At 37.7% G+C, this 18,540-nt stretch overlaps 3 protein-coding genes across 3 annotated transcripts in view; 1 reads left to right on the plus strand and 2 right to left on the minus strand.

Moving 5' to 3' along the window:
- Positions 1-641: 641 nt before the first annotated feature.
- LOC143454303 (protein DD3-3-like) lies at positions 642-10,213 on the minus strand. The gene is made up of 16 exons (XM_076955002.1): positions 10,128-10,213; positions 9,844-9,984; positions 8,578-8,812; positions 8,336-8,449; positions 5,755-5,865; positions 5,593-5,676; positions 5,060-5,229; positions 4,828-4,931; positions 4,549-4,690; positions 4,343-4,442; positions 4,083-4,247; positions 3,421-3,559; positions 3,072-3,291; positions 2,165-2,318; positions 1,688-1,910; positions 642-1,599 (listed from the first exon to the last, which is right to left on the minus strand). The coding sequence occupies exons 1-16, from the start codon at positions 10,205-10,207 to the stop codon at positions 1,496-1,498; spliced, it is 2,286 nt and encodes a 761-aa protein (XP_076811117.1). The 5' UTR covers positions 10,208-10,213; the 3' UTR covers positions 642-1,495.
- A 1,362-nt stretch (positions 10,214-11,575) lies between these two features.
- On the plus strand, positions 11,576-16,600 carry LOC143454462 (protein DD3-3-like). Its single transcript, XM_076955014.1, has 14 exons — positions 11,576-11,799; positions 11,979-12,056; positions 12,190-12,346; positions 12,447-12,632; positions 13,010-13,199; positions 13,337-13,523; positions 13,613-13,747; positions 13,887-14,008; positions 14,180-14,242; positions 14,513-14,673; positions 14,780-14,947; positions 15,095-15,229; positions 15,416-15,515; positions 15,727-16,600. The coding sequence occupies exons 1-14, from the start codon at positions 11,650-11,652 to the stop codon at positions 15,920-15,922; spliced, it is 2,028 nt and encodes a 675-aa protein (XP_076811129.1). The 5' UTR covers positions 11,576-11,649; the 3' UTR covers positions 15,923-16,600.
- Positions 16,601-17,064: 464 nt separating this feature from the next.
- The window catches only part of LOC143449235 (uncharacterized), a 29,754-nt gene continuing 28,278 nt past the window's right edge, over positions 17,065-18,540 (minus strand). Inside the window, exon 16 of the mRNA XM_076949351.1 lies at positions 17,065-18,438. Within this exon, the coding sequence (XP_076805466.1) occupies positions 18,391-18,438 (48 nt within the window). The 3' untranslated portion in view covers positions 17,065-18,390. The remainder of the gene's footprint in view (positions 18,439-18,540) is intronic.

Below are 18,540 nucleotides of genomic sequence, written 5' to 3' on the forward strand. Positions count from 1 at the left end.
AACCTTTTATCTTTTTTTCTACCCCTTGGTGTAATTTGGGAACAGTGAATCGAGTGATATCCTGTATACGTGTGTAGTATTAACTGTGGTCTGTTGGGTATAGGGCTACGCTATGCCATAACACAGTTAACCCGGTTAACATAATATTATCAGTCGCCTTGCCAGCCTGAGCTGCTTTATTCCGCAATATGATTGTATGTGTGTGTTTAATAACAGTATAATACACCGGGATGGTGTATAATCGACTGGAGTTTTCTATTATTAGCATTTGCGTAGGAAACGGTTTCGTATTTCTACACGTCACACTGCACTTCATAGAAAATACCAACGAAGGCGTCTTCTGTCGATCGGTGAATCTTGCTGAAAATAGTAAATATATAATAACGCAAAAGAACACACTGTTTGGTTCCCAAATAAATCCAGCCCAGTTTAAAATGGCGCTAGCGTCAGGTATGCTTTTATCCCTGCTTACCGGTACCCAAATTCAAACAGAGCATCGCCAGTACGACAGGAGAAAGAAGGCGCTATTCAAACAGAGGAATGAAATGAAAGGTTTGCTTTGAAAGGAATATAAACAACGCAGGAAAGCGGACTCAGCCAATGTGTACTTACATTTCGTACATGGTTTCAGCTTACTGAAGTACAATGCAAATGTTTTATTTTACAATGATCGATGTTACTCGTCATAAGTGCAATCTTAAGAATGCATAAAATACACATAACACTTGCTATACCTAGCAATATGTTACAAAGAAATTTTTTTAGTACAGAACAGACACAGGCATAACTTATTGCATATACCATTAGGCTATAGTTGAGCAGTTTATATGCAGTCTAATTAAGACTTACAACAACAAGCTTTTGCAAACAAATCGCATCCGGTCAAAATGAATCATCTTAGAAAACTATGAGACCAACAACGGGAACGATTGTTGCGTTATTAGCAGGTCTAATTTTAAATGCGGACCCATATAAAGTAACAGTTTCTTATTACAGAATGGATAAAAACGGAATGACAACGAACTCTATACAGTAGCACAAACTCCGCAGATCGCTGCAACAAAATTAAAGTTGTGGGGCATACTACACAATAAAAAATACCTTTATGGTAGTATGTAAAAAGGGAACAAACAGCAATATAGTGAATAAGCAAACAGATTGTTAACTAACTCGTAACGACTTCGCAAACAAGGTGTAAAGTATCGCCAGCGACATATGAACATGGAAAATAATTGTATGATAATTACATGGACGAAAGATTTCAAAATTTTTAATTCAACGCGATTGATCGTGTAAATTATTTCCCCGGCAGCGGGCAAACGTTATTACAACGAACTTGTGAAAACGAGCATAAACATTGCATGTAGCAAATACAACTCAATACGTATAATAGCCTATGTAAGCAAGTGCACACCGTGTAAAGTTGAATTACAGTCGAAATGAAAAATGAGGAACCATTTACATAGAAAAGTATACAAAGACGTCGAAAAAGTTTTTAAACCTTGCTCTTGTAGCTTTGAAGTAAACCGCCATTTTTTCGAACAAGGACAATAATTCCAACAATTAATACAACTCCAACGATCAACCCGATAACCAAACCTGTTCAAACACACAAATTATATAAACAAATTCTATAATGTTTTTATTGATTCCCAAAATATTTTCCATCAGACTTGAAACAACTTACCAGCCATAGGACCAGCTGCAACCGTTTTCGCAACTACATAATGTCCACCCGATCTTGTGCTAAAAACCACTCTCCCGTTCTCATGAGAATCAATTTCAAGTTTTTCCCAAGACGTCGTGTCAGCATTCGACCTGTACAAGTTGGGCTCGTACAAACTAGTTACGTCATCATTTAGCTTGATTTCCATTTTCAGCAGCTCTGTGGGATGGTTTGTAATCTCGTTCTAAATAGAAAAAAGCTTTCATTGGGGTTTAGTTTTTATTTGTTTCTTTATTTTATTTACGATTGTTGTAATTTCCTTTTGTTGAATAAATTCGTTTAAATGCAAAGAGCAGTAGGCTACAGCACGAACACAATTCATTCGCTACAACGGTATAGATAAAACCGATCCACAAGTTGTCGCTGTATGGTCGAAATATAAAACGATAGAAGTATCGAGTACGCAAAAATAAACTTCTTGTCGAAAGCCATACTCACTTCTGGTTCTAGACGAACAAATTCACTGATAAAGTCGGTGTTGGGTGGCAAGCTGTCGAGAGAAACTTCTTCGGCTGAAACCCCGACCAACTGAATTGATTTACCTTCAGTCAACGAACCCGAAGGGACCTCAACCGAAGTCACTACGTTGTCCCTGGAAAAAAGTGAATTTTGACTTCACTGATAACGAAAAGTATAAAAAATAGAAGTTAATGTTATAAGAGTTGCTTTTAACAAAGCTTTCGTGATAACGTTTTCAGTTTGTTCTAACTAACTGAAGTTAACGTGCTGCACTTATATTGTCAGTATTTTGTTCCTAGGGCTCTAACGTTTCTACGAGCTTTGCTCCGGCCTATAGACCACGGGTGGGCAAAGTTGTTCGATGAAAGAGTCACTTGCAGACAACTACAAACACCAGCGAGTCGCAAAATCAGTAGTGTTTGTCAATTTGTTTATTATAATATAACATTATATAATAATTAGAAGTCAATTTGGGATATTACTATTCATCTAGAAGAGCCACAAAAAACGTGTCGGAAAGCCGCAGTTTGCCCTCCTTTGCTATACACTCTAGCGAGAATATCGAAAAGAGCAGCATATAAAAACAACTCTGCGCTATTTAGCGTTTTACTTCTAAGCATTAGCGAAGCATATTAAAACGAGCAATTAGTTCAACAGAATTATTCGCATAGAAGTGTTAAGTGCATTCATTTGCTGAAAGTGAAAAATACTAAGAAATTTCAATTTGCACTGGCAAACAAGGTAACAGGTAATTAACCAGTATCTAAATATCTGTTTGATAAAGACAAAATCACTGGAACCATACATCTACTCGCTATAAATAACATTAATTTAATTAATTGTGAATGCATTCAAAGGATTTAAGTTATATGAAAAAAATTCCTACGAAGAGTCTTGAACAGTAACTTTTCCTCCGTTTGAATCGATTCTGGCTTGGCTGTAGATAGAAGTTGTGCCGATGATTCTCCCTTTCTGGCTTCTGTTTGAGAAGTTGTTATTCCTCGTACACATGTAGTTGAAGGTGCCGGTCATGGTCACTTTCCTGGGTCCCAAATCAAAGTAAGTTCCGGCGTCGTCGAGCTCGACCATGTCGCCGCCCCGATGCGCTGTTTATCAAACAGAAAAGGTCAGTTGGTTACAAGCGATGAGTCTGGTGGTCACTAATTGGTCATCGCAACAAAATGCTTGTGATGTAATAAGTAGGCATTAAAAAAAGTTGAAAATAATGCGATTACGATATAGTATGGCCAGCCTTGTCTTGTCATCATCAGATAAACCTGCCAGAGTGGCATCTGACAAATGAGATGGATAACTCCTTCCCAGCTGTCCGAACGTTGACGTTTTGTACAATTCCGGATTGCCTTCAACGTAGACCTGCAAATAAACAGCAGATGAGCGTTATCATCATGTTACAAATTTGAATCCAAATTTTGCAAACAACAAGCTCATCTAAGCACAGTCACGATAAATGGCGTAATGATGCAGCTGGAACAATGGACACCCGGAAATTGAAAATCAAATTAATTGAAATCTCCAAAAGAGAATTTTGACAAAAGCTGATACTTCGAATAACACAAACAAAAAGGGAAAAGATTTCGCGAGCTAACGCCAACACGAGCAATACATTTGCATACTCTTTCGTCATCATTAAACAAGCAATTAAGAGCTTTGGGAAATTCAGTTTCCGCTTAAAATTACCCTCATAAAGCTTCAATATATAGCGGCAATACTTGTACATATGGGGCTAAACGATTGTAATTGGAAATCATTGAAACTGATAAGACGAGAAAGTAGAGGTGGTGAACAACGACAACAAACTGGATGCAACTTTTTAAAATTGTGACTAATTTATTTTCTGCGTAACTGGTTATGATGACGTATAGTTATTGGTACGTACCGGGGCCCCAAGCATGACTACATTGCTTCTGTCCGTGCTGGCACGTCCCTGCCCGTCGTTGTTGGCCGGGTTATTGTCTGAACCGGTCCACTGGAAGTGGGCGTATGAGCCAACCGTCATCACCAACCCATTGGGCACGAAGTCATACTCAACGGCGGGATATACCTTTTAAGGGGGTCAAAGCATTAAGCGATGACCTACTTTAAGCTGAAGGAAATTTAAATTGAGTCGACGAGCAGTGGCAGTGACTCATATCGTACCTGCACGATATTTCCCCGTTTGCCTCGGACCTGAATGTTTTGGATGACCGCGTTCTCAGGAATATCCTCTGGTCTCGGGACGATGGCAAAAGTGTGTGATCTGAGTAAAAATTAAAACCAATTTAGGTATAAACTTATAAGAGAGCCGCTCGCCTTAATTGGAACCCAACATTGCATAAGCACATGATAAACCGGCATATTCAAACCTGTCTTGGAAGGTCCTTCCGTATTGTGCGGTATTAATAGCAAGACGAAGATTTAGCTTGTCATTTTCCAAGCCAAATATGTTTATCTCTGGATTTCCTTCCAGTTCGTAGCCGCGATTTTTTCCATCAGACTCAGATAGACCTACAAGGATGTACCATTACATAATAGGAATGTACTATATTCTCTAATGAAGCATTACACGCTACTGAAAGTACACTGAATACTAAGCATCCAGCGTTCGCGGTCTTTCCGATGCTTTTAGTTATTCCCGCTCTTACCATGTCTGCTCCATACGTCCGGTCCTGGACCATCATTGCGCACTCTATTGTTTTGCAGGGACGTTGTGTTGTCTCGGTCAAATTCGAAAGTGGTGATGTTGTATCTAAGTGTGAGCAGGGTCACTGGTTAAACAATTTCTACCAATTACTTGACGCTGCAGTTTCATCATTGCTACATGAAGTTAGTAAAAATTACATCAGGGAATTTTCTTCGCGTAGGTTTAGAACATACCTAATTCTCAATGTGCAATGATCATTTGGAAAATCAGGAACTGTCCAATTGTAGTTGAGTGTCTCTCCACCAATACCGTTTCCGAGGTGGTTATCACGTGACCACTGGGATACAACACAGTCTGGCGCCGGAATACCGTGGGGATCGTAAAGGGTCCAAACCCCATATTTCTACAAAATTAGCTGTAAATTATACAGGCAACTATATGTTAAAAGCTGGCTCGTGGTTGGTAAATGTCATGTAAAACGTCACATCATCGTTTTGAAGGAACAATCTACTTCCGCTGTGAGAGAAATTCTGCCAAGACAGCACTTTAAGTAGTAGCCTACTTTTGGTCATATCAAACGTGCAAGTAACCAAGCTTGCGTATTTGTTTCCGTGAATTAAAGATCTTATAAAGTAAATGTCTTAACTTAGCTATTTTTCAAAGAGAAATAATTAGTCGGTTACAATTTATTTCCCAATTTGTGACAGTGTTGCGCTATATGACCATCACAGACGGTTGATGAAACATAAAATGTATTTTTTTTCACCTCTTCATTGTTCTCAGTATATTTAAAAGCTTCACATTCGCGCTGGGTAATAGGAATGTAGTCGGATGGATTCTTGTTTGAGTTCTGAAAAAACGTAATTATCGGCAACTGCACCACAAACCCACAAGTTCCTGATATAAACATATACCGGTGTCGCATTACCTGATAGAGATACGTCATCCCCACTTTGCAAGCATACCTTCCTTTCACGTTTTGACTCTCTTCTTGATACATCGCGCATCTGGTTACGTCATTCGTTAAAACCGCGATGTCCTGTGACACAATTGCAAATGTTGAACTAAGGCAAACATGACTATGTTATGTACAGCAAACGTATTTTAAGTCGGTATACGATTGTGCTCGATTTCATATGACTATCCAAATGAAGGCACGTCAATAAATAAGGCAGCTGGGCATGGTACCGAAAGTAAACCAATATTTGCTTTGATGGAAACTACGAAAAACGATACAGTGGTCTCTTTAGTTTAGTCCATACTCTATAGGTAGAGCTAAAAGCAAACCGATTGGCACAACGTCTGCGAAACGTTGAAACTAAAGAGGAAACATTGACATCACCAAATACGAATGATTTCAACATTTGTTTCATAAACTTGCTATTACCTTCAAAGCCCTCGCCGAAAAATATTTTCTGTAAAGTTGATCACATTTTAACACAGTGCCAGCAATAGCGGCAAATAATAATTAACATGCTACTTGTCAATATCACCTAAACGTCTAACGGCGCAATGTGATCGTGAGTTGCAAAATTCTTTTTGCTAAATGGCCACTGCAGTGAGTGCTTCAGTACGTCTCGACAACTTTAAGGCCAAAAAAATTTCGTAACTTCATAAATTCGAAAAAAATTCATATTTTCGCACATTTTTGGGTTTGCTCGAATGTACGGTAATATATGGGAGTTGTAAAAATGGTTTGCATGCTGGCAAGAGTGTGACTTTTGATTAATAAATAGTACTTGTATATCAGTGGCCATACAGTCTACGCTCTGTAGAAATCCCAGACGGCGGAAACACGAGTCAGAGTAAATCACATTGCACGAACGCAGCAGATACCGTAGGTATAATCCGGAACTTGCCCACACTTACTAGAGATTTTGTTGGGGCATGACCAGTCAAGCCACGCCATATCCTACTTGTCTTTTCTGAAAGCGTAGGTTACAGGCAAGATGCAAACAGATTTGCAGCCGCCTCAAATCAGTACTTTGTGCAGTGGCTGTATTCCACTCGATTATATAGTCGAATGCATTTATTTACTTCAGGAAGATAATTCCTTAATAGAGAAATCCCAGACAATAAAGAGCCAAGTTACAGTCATTTAGTTGTCATGCTATCACACGACATTAACCTGTAAGGTTATGTTAACGGCAGGTCACATTCTGTTGTTATTAATTAGTCACCATGACGTATTTGGTGCAACTTTTAGCCACAATGATCGTCACTGAATTGCAACATTACGTGAACAATATGAATCACACTTTCTCCTTACTCTATTGTGATTTTTAATAACCGGAAGGACGGGTCACAAACAATAACGAAAACACATATGTGACGTTTTACGCAGCGACATTGGATGATGTCATAATAATCGTGAACGCAAACGTCAATTCGAAATAAAACTGTTCAAAACTTAAAGGCTCGGTATCCTTAGTTAACCCACGAAATTATTTTAGTGGTGCAAACCATGGAGTAGGCCTAAAGCAAGAATAGCAATAATTTTTTTCTCAAAGTTGATCATAAAACTTCGTAGTATTTTAACATGCTAACATAATGGCATGCAAGAGACCTAAGGTTTACATGAGAAGATTTAAACGTCATGGCTTGACTTGGTATTGTGTTTACTCTTTGAGACGAAATGTTAACAATAGTTTACATTAATTATATCGATGGCCATAAGTGAATGCTTTAGTGAATTTTGGCGAACTTAATGGCGCTAAAGAGCAAGCAACAGCAGCAATTTTCCTCATTTTTGCGTAAGCTTGGATATCTAAAGAATAACTCTATTGGTACACTACACAAAATCATCTCGCTATTGGCCTATCCTCGTATAGTAAAGGTACGCAATGTTAACCTAGTCCTAGTTTAGTGAAAGTGATATTGCACCAATAACACGCTTGACAGCTTGGCTGCCTTGGCATATTTCTACTTTTTATATGGCCAAGTAAAACAAGCTGACTATACAGATTCGCCTACATCTGCTATCAATATTAAGATAAAACACAGCCAATAATGTAAAGTACGCTATGTAAGATATTCTGTCGGGAAACTGTGACGAACACCGTATACGTATCACATTAAAATTAAATAGTATGAATGATAATAGTAAACTTTGCAACGCAATAGAACGTCATGCCAATTTCTTGCTACAACGTTTCACCTGTTGAGCAACGTCCTGTCCGCTGTGTTTTTAACCAAATACGGACGTTCTAAAATGCCAAACAAACCATATAACATCTAGCTTTATAGTAACAATTACGTCAAAAACGAATCACAAGAGCATAACGTGCATATACTTGTGACTTGAAACTTAGGATAACAATATTGGTAACGTCATAATAATGAAATAATCTGTCAAAGCAAACTTAGAATTAGGTAATTATGACCAACAATTTTAATTTATGAATAGTTTCTGACCGGAGTGTCACAACAGCAAGTCGTGACTTGATTAAAAAAATTGCTTAGTACACAGAACTTTTTGTTATAGGCATAATAGCTGGTATTAATCATACCCTCCATGGAGTAGGTCCCCAGTAAGGATAATAATCTCTTTCTTCCGGACATTCATAACCGAACCTGTTTCCGTTTTGATTTTGTCTCGTTTTGGTAGCGGAACTGCCAACGTTCTGCACAAACGTGAAATTTCTGAATATTCCTCGGATAGTTTAAGTAGCACGGTAACATAACAATGCAATGTATACTCACACAGTATACATCATATTAACGTGTTATACACTACAATACGACATATTACCCTGTCTGCCGTGTACAGGCCTTTGTTGCGACTGCGCAATTTGCAGTCGGCATAGTAGAAATAGTCTTCATGCATTCCGTATCTTCGATCCTCGTTGCAATCTAAGTTTTCGCATTGGGCCGGATTATCGGGAATTGTTGAAGTCGTCGTTCCATCTCGTACAAGGTTGCCACACGTGTATTGCAGAATGGTGTCACAGTGATTGTTTTGGTCGCCGCATGAGTGTTGATTTGTCCTGTTTGCAACATAAGCAAAAGTTCCAAAGAAGTCGAATTTGACCGAGAAAATAACTTTTCATATATGCTAAGAATGTAATGGGCGAACTGGCGAAGAATATCGAAATATTTATTTTGCATAAAAAAGCCTATCCATGTAAGTCGTAACTCGTAACTCGTAACTCGTAAAACTTTCTGTCATTGAACGCAAAACGTTTTGTTCAGACAGTATTTTAAACAAATATTTCATGATGGAATTGGAAGTAATTCTTATACCGCCGTGGGCAAAACAGAGGAAACTGAAGCAATATGTTCGCTCAAAAATTAATTTTCTTGATGGTCAATATTCCATAAGAACAATCATTATGAAATCGCCTGTTGATGACTGCTCACCTTACAACGAAAATGACAGTTTTCCTCAAAATCACGTTGATAATTAATTTTTATAAGTGTCACTTCACTTCACAACATAAAACAACTCACATTAACAAAAGGAGGGTGTCGCCGTTAATGACTGCTAGGTGAAGTTTATTATACTGTAGTTGTAGTATATTGCATGTGCAGTAAACGTATCTATCCTAAGGTGGTCAGGAGACATGCTTCGCGGATATTTTCCGATTTACAAGGAGTAGAATGCAAAACTTTTTGCTTTTCTCAAAGAAGCGGACCATCTGAGAAATAATCTGCTAAAATTTGCTACCTTTTTGCACAAATTGACTAGATCTCTTTAAGTGTCTTAGATTAGAATACTGTATGTGACATACGGTTTGTCATCCTACTTTTCGAAAATTGATTTTACAGCAGTGAATAACAGTTATTGCAACGATATGTTCTGGAGTTCGGGTGTACTGATGTGACGACGAGCCAAATAACAAGTTGGACAACTCATGTGGATTGATCAGTTGTCTCAAACGTCACTTTAGAATTTTTCAATTTGTCACATGTTTTCTTCTTTTACTGACTGAAAAACCTTTTGCACGCTGTAAACAGCGTCGACTATTCCTAACAAGTAACTCTAAAAGCGATTAAATTAAAAATCACTGAAACTTACCATTCAATCTGTACATTGGATCCAACGTGGAAGTAGACGCTACCAACGTTGTAACCACCACGGTTGTTATTTTGTGAATCGAACATTCTGTTCGCATTGTTTCTGTTGCGTCCGTTTTCGTTCCATCTGTTATTACTTCCTCTGACGTACAAAAGTATAGTGTAAAACAATAAATTATATATCTCGTTAATCAGAGATAGTATAAAACATGCCCAACCGTTTTAAGTTATGTAGAGCTACTGCGTTCAGATTGTTTCCTGTACTAGTAAGTCCTGCAGGCTTACCTGGGGTTATGCATGTAGATATCTGCATATACTGCTTTTAAAATGAGGCAAGTCAGAAATGCATGCCGTAAAGCGGCCATCTTTTTGAGTTGAATCCAACCAAATACTTTGAAATATTAGTTACAATATCTAATTGCAGAGGAACTTAAATTGGTTTCTAGATAACCATGGACAAAATTTACTTAGAGAAACTGGGGAAGGGTGAGAACTGCAAACTGATATGCATATTGCGAATGGATAAGTAGTCTAGAGTGATCTCTCTAACGCAGAAACTGGTATGTGCTACAGCACTTATTAAACAAATAAGGCTAGGGAATCATGGTACATTACATTAGGTAGGGTACATTAATTCCATAATACCATATATATTCCGCCACAATATACTCTAGTTAGTCTAGTACAGTAATAGGTAAGACTCAGAGGCTTGGCAAACTGAACTAGGCTAGTATTAACAGTTAACACCAGCCCTTCTGAGCTAGGTTGACAGCCGGTGAAACTGTTACTATATTACAAGAATAGTATCACAAGACGCGTTTACAAAACTGTCACGAATCTGACGAATTAGGTTTTACGTATACCATTTCAAATGTGATTCCTACATAAAGCCTCGCTCAATGAAATGTCCATTACACTCGATAAGGAAACGTGACGCATTCTTTTAAAATAAGCCCCGACGTCACCATCATATGACTGTCAAGCATCGGTCACTCTGCTGCGTACAGCAGTTATTTGGCCCATCGTTCGAAGGCGGGATGGTGAAGCGCAATCGTCACAAATAAAAACACCACCGCCTGAGGATACGTAAGTTTCATTCGGCTGTTGCATGAATAAGTTCGCTGTTAAATCTAGTTAAAACCTAACAAGGTAGGAAAAGGTAGTTGAGCGATTTTGTAAGAGCGCGAGTCGCGTGACAGATAACCTGTATTTACAGTTACTGTACTTCTACTGAAGTGGAACCGAACCAGTATGAGTTCTGAAAATTACATTACCCAAAGAAATTGCAGTTCTTATAAAGGCTACTTCATTGTCTCTTTGACATAACAGCAAATGCCAAGAATAAAGATGCTGTTTAAGTTCAACTTTTAGAACCTAACAAAGCAAGAGTGTTAATGTTTATACTATAGTCAGTTGCTTCCCGTGAGAACCTCATGCTGTAACTGCAGTTATAGCTGTGATTTAGGCTATTTTTGTTTAAATACATGTACGGGTGATATACCTGCTTTGTACTACTAGTGCTAAATTATTTATATCAATGAATTCGAATTGTTACCGTGGGGCTTAAGCTAAACTTACGCAGGGCAATTTTGTAGTACGTCATTTCAGTACTACAGTGTTTAAACAACACGCATAATAACGTTGACCAACAATAGCGTTGACATAAGCGCAATTTAGGTCGAAGAATTTCTGAGAAGTCAGAACTTAACTGACGTATGTTGTGCTAGTCTAACTTTTCTGATTTCAGTCCGATAGGTATTGTATCTTAGAATTTCTCTTGAGCAGTAAGTGAAAAGCAAAGCACTGCATGGCAATGTTTGCGTGGTGTGCCATATCATTTGGCATTTTAGTTTGTGTATCTGCTGACTTGTATGTTCACAACCCGCGAGGATCAAACAACAGGGCGAACGAAAAGTCAGCTACCAGAGCCAATAATAATCGACTTTTCGATTCTCAGGTATGGCGATACAGTAACATAATACAGTTTTCAGTATATGAATGCATTTTCTATTGAAGTATATATATGTAAGGCTTATGCTTGCTAGCTTTACTGTACTTCGCTAGTTTCAGGTCCGTCGAATGTAAAATGTATTTCCGGCAGGCTTGTGCTGATTGAGTTTGAAACTTATTTTATAGAATAATGCTAGAGGTGGCTATAATTATGGGGATTCTGCTGCTAATCCATCTCAAAATGAAGATCAGCAATACCGCATGGTACGTGGTAACGTTAGGCCTAGCCTATATCTATGTAATTTGACGTATTACAAACTGTTTTGGCTTCATCAAGCTTGAATTGCACTGTCTATTTTATTCATAACGAAGTTTTCCTATTTACCCAAAAATTTAGAAATATTTCCAAAGCGGACTTGTTGGAAACTCTGAGCTAATGGTGGAGTGGACCAATCAACATGGCTGTGGCGGAGACGAAGACACATCTCCACACAAACTCAACTGCAACATGGTTCTGCAGTTTATGTGCCAGGATGATAAATCTACTGCCGCTCGTGAGTAACATGCCATAATGCATATTGAATTCCATTAGTTTATCACCGATTTTGGATTTGGCGGCCGCAAATCTGTGTCATATTGGGTGCTTGTTTATAGCTGATGACAGCATCACTTTACGAAATGGTGCAAATACTCAAACTCAAGCTTATAACAAACCAAACAATGATGACGAAAATGAAGGAACAGTGCGCAATCGCAGAAATGCGAATGTGCAAGCAGGGAGGGGTCTTCATGAATCATGGGAATGGTACGATTATTGCTACAGACGCGAAAGGAACAAAGGTATAAACGCAAAAGGCTATAGAGCTGAACGTCTACAAAGTTTTATGTTTTATTTACCAAACTACACTTTATAAAGAAAATTTCGGAGTGAGACTTTGTAATATCGATATACAATATACTATAACTATACCAAAGTCTCCAATTGCTTTCGTTGTATAGTGATTCATATAAAGTTATGCTACTTTATATGGATTCCTACCATCACATTTTTCCAAATCATTTATATTTTTAGCAGTTTTAATATAGATAATTATATTTAAGCCTAGCTCATGTATTTTCAACTTTTTCGGAACAGTTACCAACAGTACCTGTTTATTGGGTTGTTATTTGCGTCCAAGTAATCAGGCAACATCGTATAAACCAGTTTTGTTCCGCAGGGTTATTTGTCGCTGATCAAAATTTGAATGATAATAGCCAAGGAGTCTCCTCGGCCATCTTCACGCGTCAAAATCCCAACGACAACAGAAGGGGATACGAATGTCCGGAAGAGCGCGACTATTATCCCTATTTTCATCCCACTCCGTGGGTTGACATCGCAGTCCTTGCTCACAATGCGTCAAGCTGCGAGTACGTACGTTGGATGTTAAATGTGTGCATGTTATCGCATATTTCATTATTCAAATGAAATATCGAAGCAAATTTGAGACACCTTATTTGTTTCATTTGCAGCTTTTCAACCAATTTATCCTGTTCTTCTTTTATAGCTATTACATCGAAAATAGCTTTAATAGTAAGCCGTATGGTGAGTGCGTAGAAGAATTCAACGATGGCAGACGAAAGCACTGGTCAACCGCCAACAATCCTGAGGCGTGCGCGGACAAAGGAGGGCAGTGGGTAGAGTATCACAACTACCTCGAACTGGCTCCCGATTTCGCTGTCAGTGAAGCAAATGTAAGTTAAAACGTATATCTCGACTTCAAAATCTTATTAAAACGTAGTTAGAAGATTTGAAAAAGGCATTTTTGTCGTCATCTTCGCAGTGCTTAGCTCAAAACAATGGCAACGCTGGCAAGGCTGTATACAAATGGGGAAAACCGTACGACGTACAGAAAATCGTAAACCATGAGGAGATTGTGGACACTTGCTTTGTTGCTGCCCCACCTTTGGATTGCCAGGTAGGTTTAGCTCAAAAAGCTGGTTATTTCTGTCCGTGATCAAGCATAAGATCAGTATCTTGCGGTTACTGGATGTAGTAGAACAACAATTTTGTTTCAATTGCCTTGCATATTAGAAAACAATGAAAATATGTTTCAGCCTGCCGACTGGTCGAGAGTTAATCATTTGGGTAATGGGAGAGATGGACAACCTCTAAGTTACAAATGGACTCTTCCGTATTTTCCCGGTCACAAAGATAAGAGATGTGTATTTAGAATGAGGTAAAAACAAGTTTACTGAGTTACTTAACTTAACTAATTAACTTAAGACCAATTCATTAACTTCGAATGCACGTAACGTCTTCTCGTATAACAAATATGTGAGATAGTGATGTAAGGGAAGCATTAAATAATCTATGCTTTTGTTCTCACGAAACTCCCAAACTATTTTAGATACAACATTTCAACCGACGATTACGATCCTTTCAATACAACATCGGAGCATAATGAACAAAAGTACGTGGCAAACTTGTTAGTCATATAACTTATTTATCTGATTGCTTACTAGACTACCAGTGATGACGTTAATATTTTCATTGTTTGTTGCAATATGTCATATTTCATCCACCATTGCACGGGTCATACCATTAACACGTATTTTCTTGTAGTCGTCATGCTACAATGACGTTGAAACAAATTATGAAATATATGTGGTATATTATTACTTATTAGTCATACTTTGTTTCGTGTTATTTGTCGCGATATATATAATATACATATGTTTAGGCAAAACAACGTCGTTGTCCAACGTTCACCGATTGAACAAAATCCTCTGGTCAACATCGGGGCTAACGGTCAACTTCTGCAACTGGCCATTAACACTGACCAGACCGGAAGGGTGTTCCAGGATCGGAGCCACGTATTTTTACTACTGACGAGAAAAGATAGTAAGGGTTATTTAAACTATTCACTCAAATAAATGGAACATTTTTGTAAGTAGTTTGTGGTTTGGTTATAACCTAAAAGTGCTCAAATGTGTTTTTTTATGCGAAGAAATTCCTGACGAATCCAGCCTGAAAAACCTAAATGTACGTGGTAAGCGTGGCAATATCGTTCAAGTTTATCCAGCAATAGAATACGATTTCGTACCCAACAGGATGAACATTAAAGAAAGTGACCTTGTCCACATTCAGTGGACCGGATCCAACACACATGACAACGGTATTTTAACTGCTTGTTACGTAGACGTTAACTTAGTATCACTAAGCTCTTACAAAATACACATTTACGGTATACTTTTAAGCCGATTTCGTAAACCAAGTTTTCTACTTATCAACTTGCAAATTTAACTAAATGCACATATTGTAGGGGCACCGGGCGGTGACGGTCAAACAGGAGACGCCGGAGAAGGAAAAGATGGATCTGATCGAACCAACGTAGTTGAAATTTTAGAGCCGGGCGAAAATATTCCCGTGCCCTATGAAAGAAACAACATGTTTAAAAGTAAGTCTTTGACTCCAAACAGTTGCATTCGAAGCGATCGCTGACTATGAATGAAATGATTCACATGGTTAAACGTCTTTCGCATTGATATGTGTTCCATAAAAAGTTTACATGTGTCTTTCGGCTTGTTAGTGTTTCTCACCTTTCATACGTTTTATAGTTGTTTCTATTTTTGATCAATTTTAGACATGGAAGTGGTTTGGAACTCCTTGGACACTCATGGGACCACAGACGAAGACAAACAGAAAAATATTGCCATACAGATGGCTTCAGTTGGATATTTTCAGTAAGTCATGAAATAAAGTGCTGTAAAGTCTCTCTGATGTTAAGCTTTCTGTAGCTCATTGGTTACCTGTTTTGTTACAACAACCAACGCGTGCTGACTGGTAAGTAATGCGAGGAACACAACGTTTATGAACGCAAGCATTTAGTGCCTCCTAGTGGCGATGGAACCATTTTATGTGTGCGGTCAGACTAACTAAATATTTCTCGTACAGATGCTTGAGTCAATCGGACTGCGGGCCCGACTCCATAGAAAGCAAAAGAGCACTGAATAATTTACTGGACAATGCCCACGCCTCATACGGAGGCATTGTGTTTAAGTTGAAGGAGGGCGTTTATCACTACATGTGCTCACGTAACAATAATTTCTCTAACCGTAGTCAAAAGGGACAGATCACCGTCACAAAATGAACTGTTAAACAAACTTAAGGTTGTTTACTTTTGTCTGTTCATTGTGCATATTGTCGACTCGATCAGTAAAAACTGTCGCTGGCTTTGACTGATCACGCTCCGGGTTATTTAAGTTCGTTTTACGATTTGGTTTGTTTTGGTCATTTTGCATTTATCGTAAACGCATTAAATTTTACGATTGTTTTTATTTGCTTGTAAATAGTCGTGTCTAGTGATAATTTTCGTGCACTTATTTCTGTAGATGCATGCACTTTTGCGTTCTATCAATAGCGCTGCGTATTGCGGTACTTCGTATATACGCCCGTTAATGTAAAACATCATGTTAAGATAAGATAAGCCTTATATCATTTCAATGTTTATGCATATTTATTCTCGTGAAAATTGCATCCAATCATGATAAATGTTGTATTGTCTTAAGTGGCAACACTGTTTCGTTCAAATAAGATCGTGCAATGGCGCAGTGCGCTCGCTCGCTCCTTTTCTGTAATAAAACCGCCTTATTTCGTCATTCCACTTGAGTTGTTTTGAAAAGTATAGCCATGAACTTTGCATAACTTATCAAAGTAGAAATTTATCACATCAACATGTAGCGGTGTTTGGTATCATTTATTTTTTGTTTTCGTTAACCTAGAGCATCCTTTATTCATTCATTAATAAATAGTTACATTAATGATTTTACTCCGTTAAATATAATCAAGTGGGGCCTCCCAAACCTCGAGGGGCCCGGTTCAACAGTATAAGGTGTGAACAAAGGAGAATAAAATTATAAAACGCAAATAAAACTGATTAATGTTACGGAATTTCATCAGGTTCAGGTTAGTGATCTTGTCTACATCTTAAACACCAGTGTAGCCGCAAAGTAAAACTTGGAAGTGTAAAAACGTTGTCTTAAAAACAACAAATACTCGACAAAGTGAGGTTGGTTTAGCCTAAACACCCGCTGATTAACAGGATTAATAGCACATTAACTGTATAATAGGCTATACATTCGATACTGGGCAAATAGATTTAGTAAGGGCAGAAACGTTGTAGCCGTCCTTAATTATAGAAAGTTTTAAAAGTAGAATATAGTATAGGCGTGACTTCTATTCGAACAAATATAGCAAAGTGAATTTAGAAAAACTCTCGAATCAATCAGATCGTTGTGTTTTTTAGAAATGTACTATTTCACCTTAAAAGACATCATCAGTTTGTGTAACAGACAAACACGCAGTAAAATTAACTCAACATTACGTGAACAATTTATACAATATACTGTAGACCACGAAAGGGCGGATACTACATTTTCATATCTCCGGCACAAAATCATTCAATTTAAATAAAATAAATTTAAAAATTTAAATAAAAGTAAAATGAGCTGTTTTGCTAACCTAGTTTACATACATTCGCTATTTTTGCACTAAAACTCTCAACAAAAGAGATTAATTGAAGATTGCTTATACCCTTTACCATTACACAGACTCATTGTTTGTGCCGGAGATATCAAAATGTGATACCCGCCCTTTGGTAGACTATAGTTTCCAGCAGTAACTCAAAGAAATGTCATAAACCAAATAATGTGAAAAAATAAAGCAAAGTAAGCTATCTCAATGTAGGAAACCGATAAAACCATGCGTTAGAGCGGCTAGACTATAAATCTATGACTGTCGCAAATTAAAACTTTTAGAACTGTTGCAAACACTCTAAATATTTTCTCTTGTCTATAAGAGTTCACGTTCACACGTTCAAAAAGTTAACCAGTAAGCAACTATACTGGGTTAATGTACAAGTAATTGTGCGATGGTATAGTGTGGAAACTGACTAGAAAGGACAATGTTAAATAAGTCTTAACGTGCTACTGTTTCTATAATTTGTTTTACAATTAATCGTTTAATTATTTTCATTTGCATACGCATAGACAACATACACTTAGCCAACAATTATAAAAGAACTACGTTAAGAAAAATAACATCTTAAACAACATTTACCTTTATTAAAACAAACAAAACACTTTCACCACGTCCACGCTTAACATCTTCAGCATAAAACAATGTAAGCATAAAATATAAAAATTACGTCCAGCATGCAGCATACTTTTAAAACTTATGATTTTGTTATAGCAGTTCAAACAATTGTTTTCAAGACACCTAACACCAGCAGCTAACCCGATCTCTTTTTCTGAAACTTTATCAACATCAGATATATCAGGACCAGGACCTTTATTACACAAGCGTTTTTATCAAAATGCTGCTATTTAGATTCCATCCTTTCCTTCCAATATTGGACTGCTTGGTAAAACTTTCAGCCAGGTTTTGACAATGGTCTGACTTCGGCGATTTTTCCCTAAGAGAAGTACGAAGTGGACTGTTGCTTGTGGGTGATGAAAACATCCTGGTAATAGGCCTTTGAGTTTACGAGGAAGTTTAAAAAGCAGGTACAGGAAACTTTATGGTTTTCTTTCTCCAAATGCTTTCACCTCGGTTTGTACTTCACTGTTTCGAAAGCAGTAAACTAAAAAGTATCGCCACAAACGCACCCTGCAGAGACATGATAATATAATATTGTATCAACATATAAGCTATATTCAGTGTTCAGGTGCGTTATCTACTGAATACAGTAATACAAGAAATAAAGGCCTA

This window comes from Clavelina lepadiformis, chromosome 1, assembly GCF_947623445.1.
Source record: "Clavelina lepadiformis chromosome 1, kaClaLepa1.1, whole genome shotgun sequence".
NCBI lineage: Eukaryota > Metazoa > Chordata > Ascidiacea > Aplousobranchia > Clavelinidae > Clavelina > Clavelina lepadiformis.

Bases quoted from the DNA above. Each gene is read 5' to 3' on its own strand.
- LOC143454462 (XM_076955014.1), top strand. From the start codon at position 11,650: ATGGCAATGTTTGCGTGGTGTGCCATATCATTTGGCATTTTAGTTTGT. The intron at 13,748-13,886 runs GTAGGTTTAGCT...AATATGTTTCAG, and splicing joins CCCCACCTTTGGATTGCCAG to CCTGCCGACTGGTCGAGAGT. The intron at 15,230-15,415 runs GTAAGTCTTTGA...GATCAATTTTAG, and splicing joins AAGAAACAACATGTTTAAAA to ACATGGAAGTGGTTTGGAAC.
- LOC143454303 (XM_076955002.1), bottom strand. From the start codon at position 10,207: ATGGCCGCTTTACGGCATGCATTTCTGACTTGCCTCATTTTAAAAGCA. The intron at 4,443-4,548 runs GTTTGAATATGC...ATTTTTACTCAG, and splicing joins GGAAGGACCTTCCAAGACAG to ATCACACACTTTTGCCATCG. The intron at 1,600-1,687 runs GTAAGTTGTTTC...GTGTTTGAACAG, and splicing joins TGCAGCTGGTCCTATGGCTG to GTTTGGTTATCGGGTTGATC.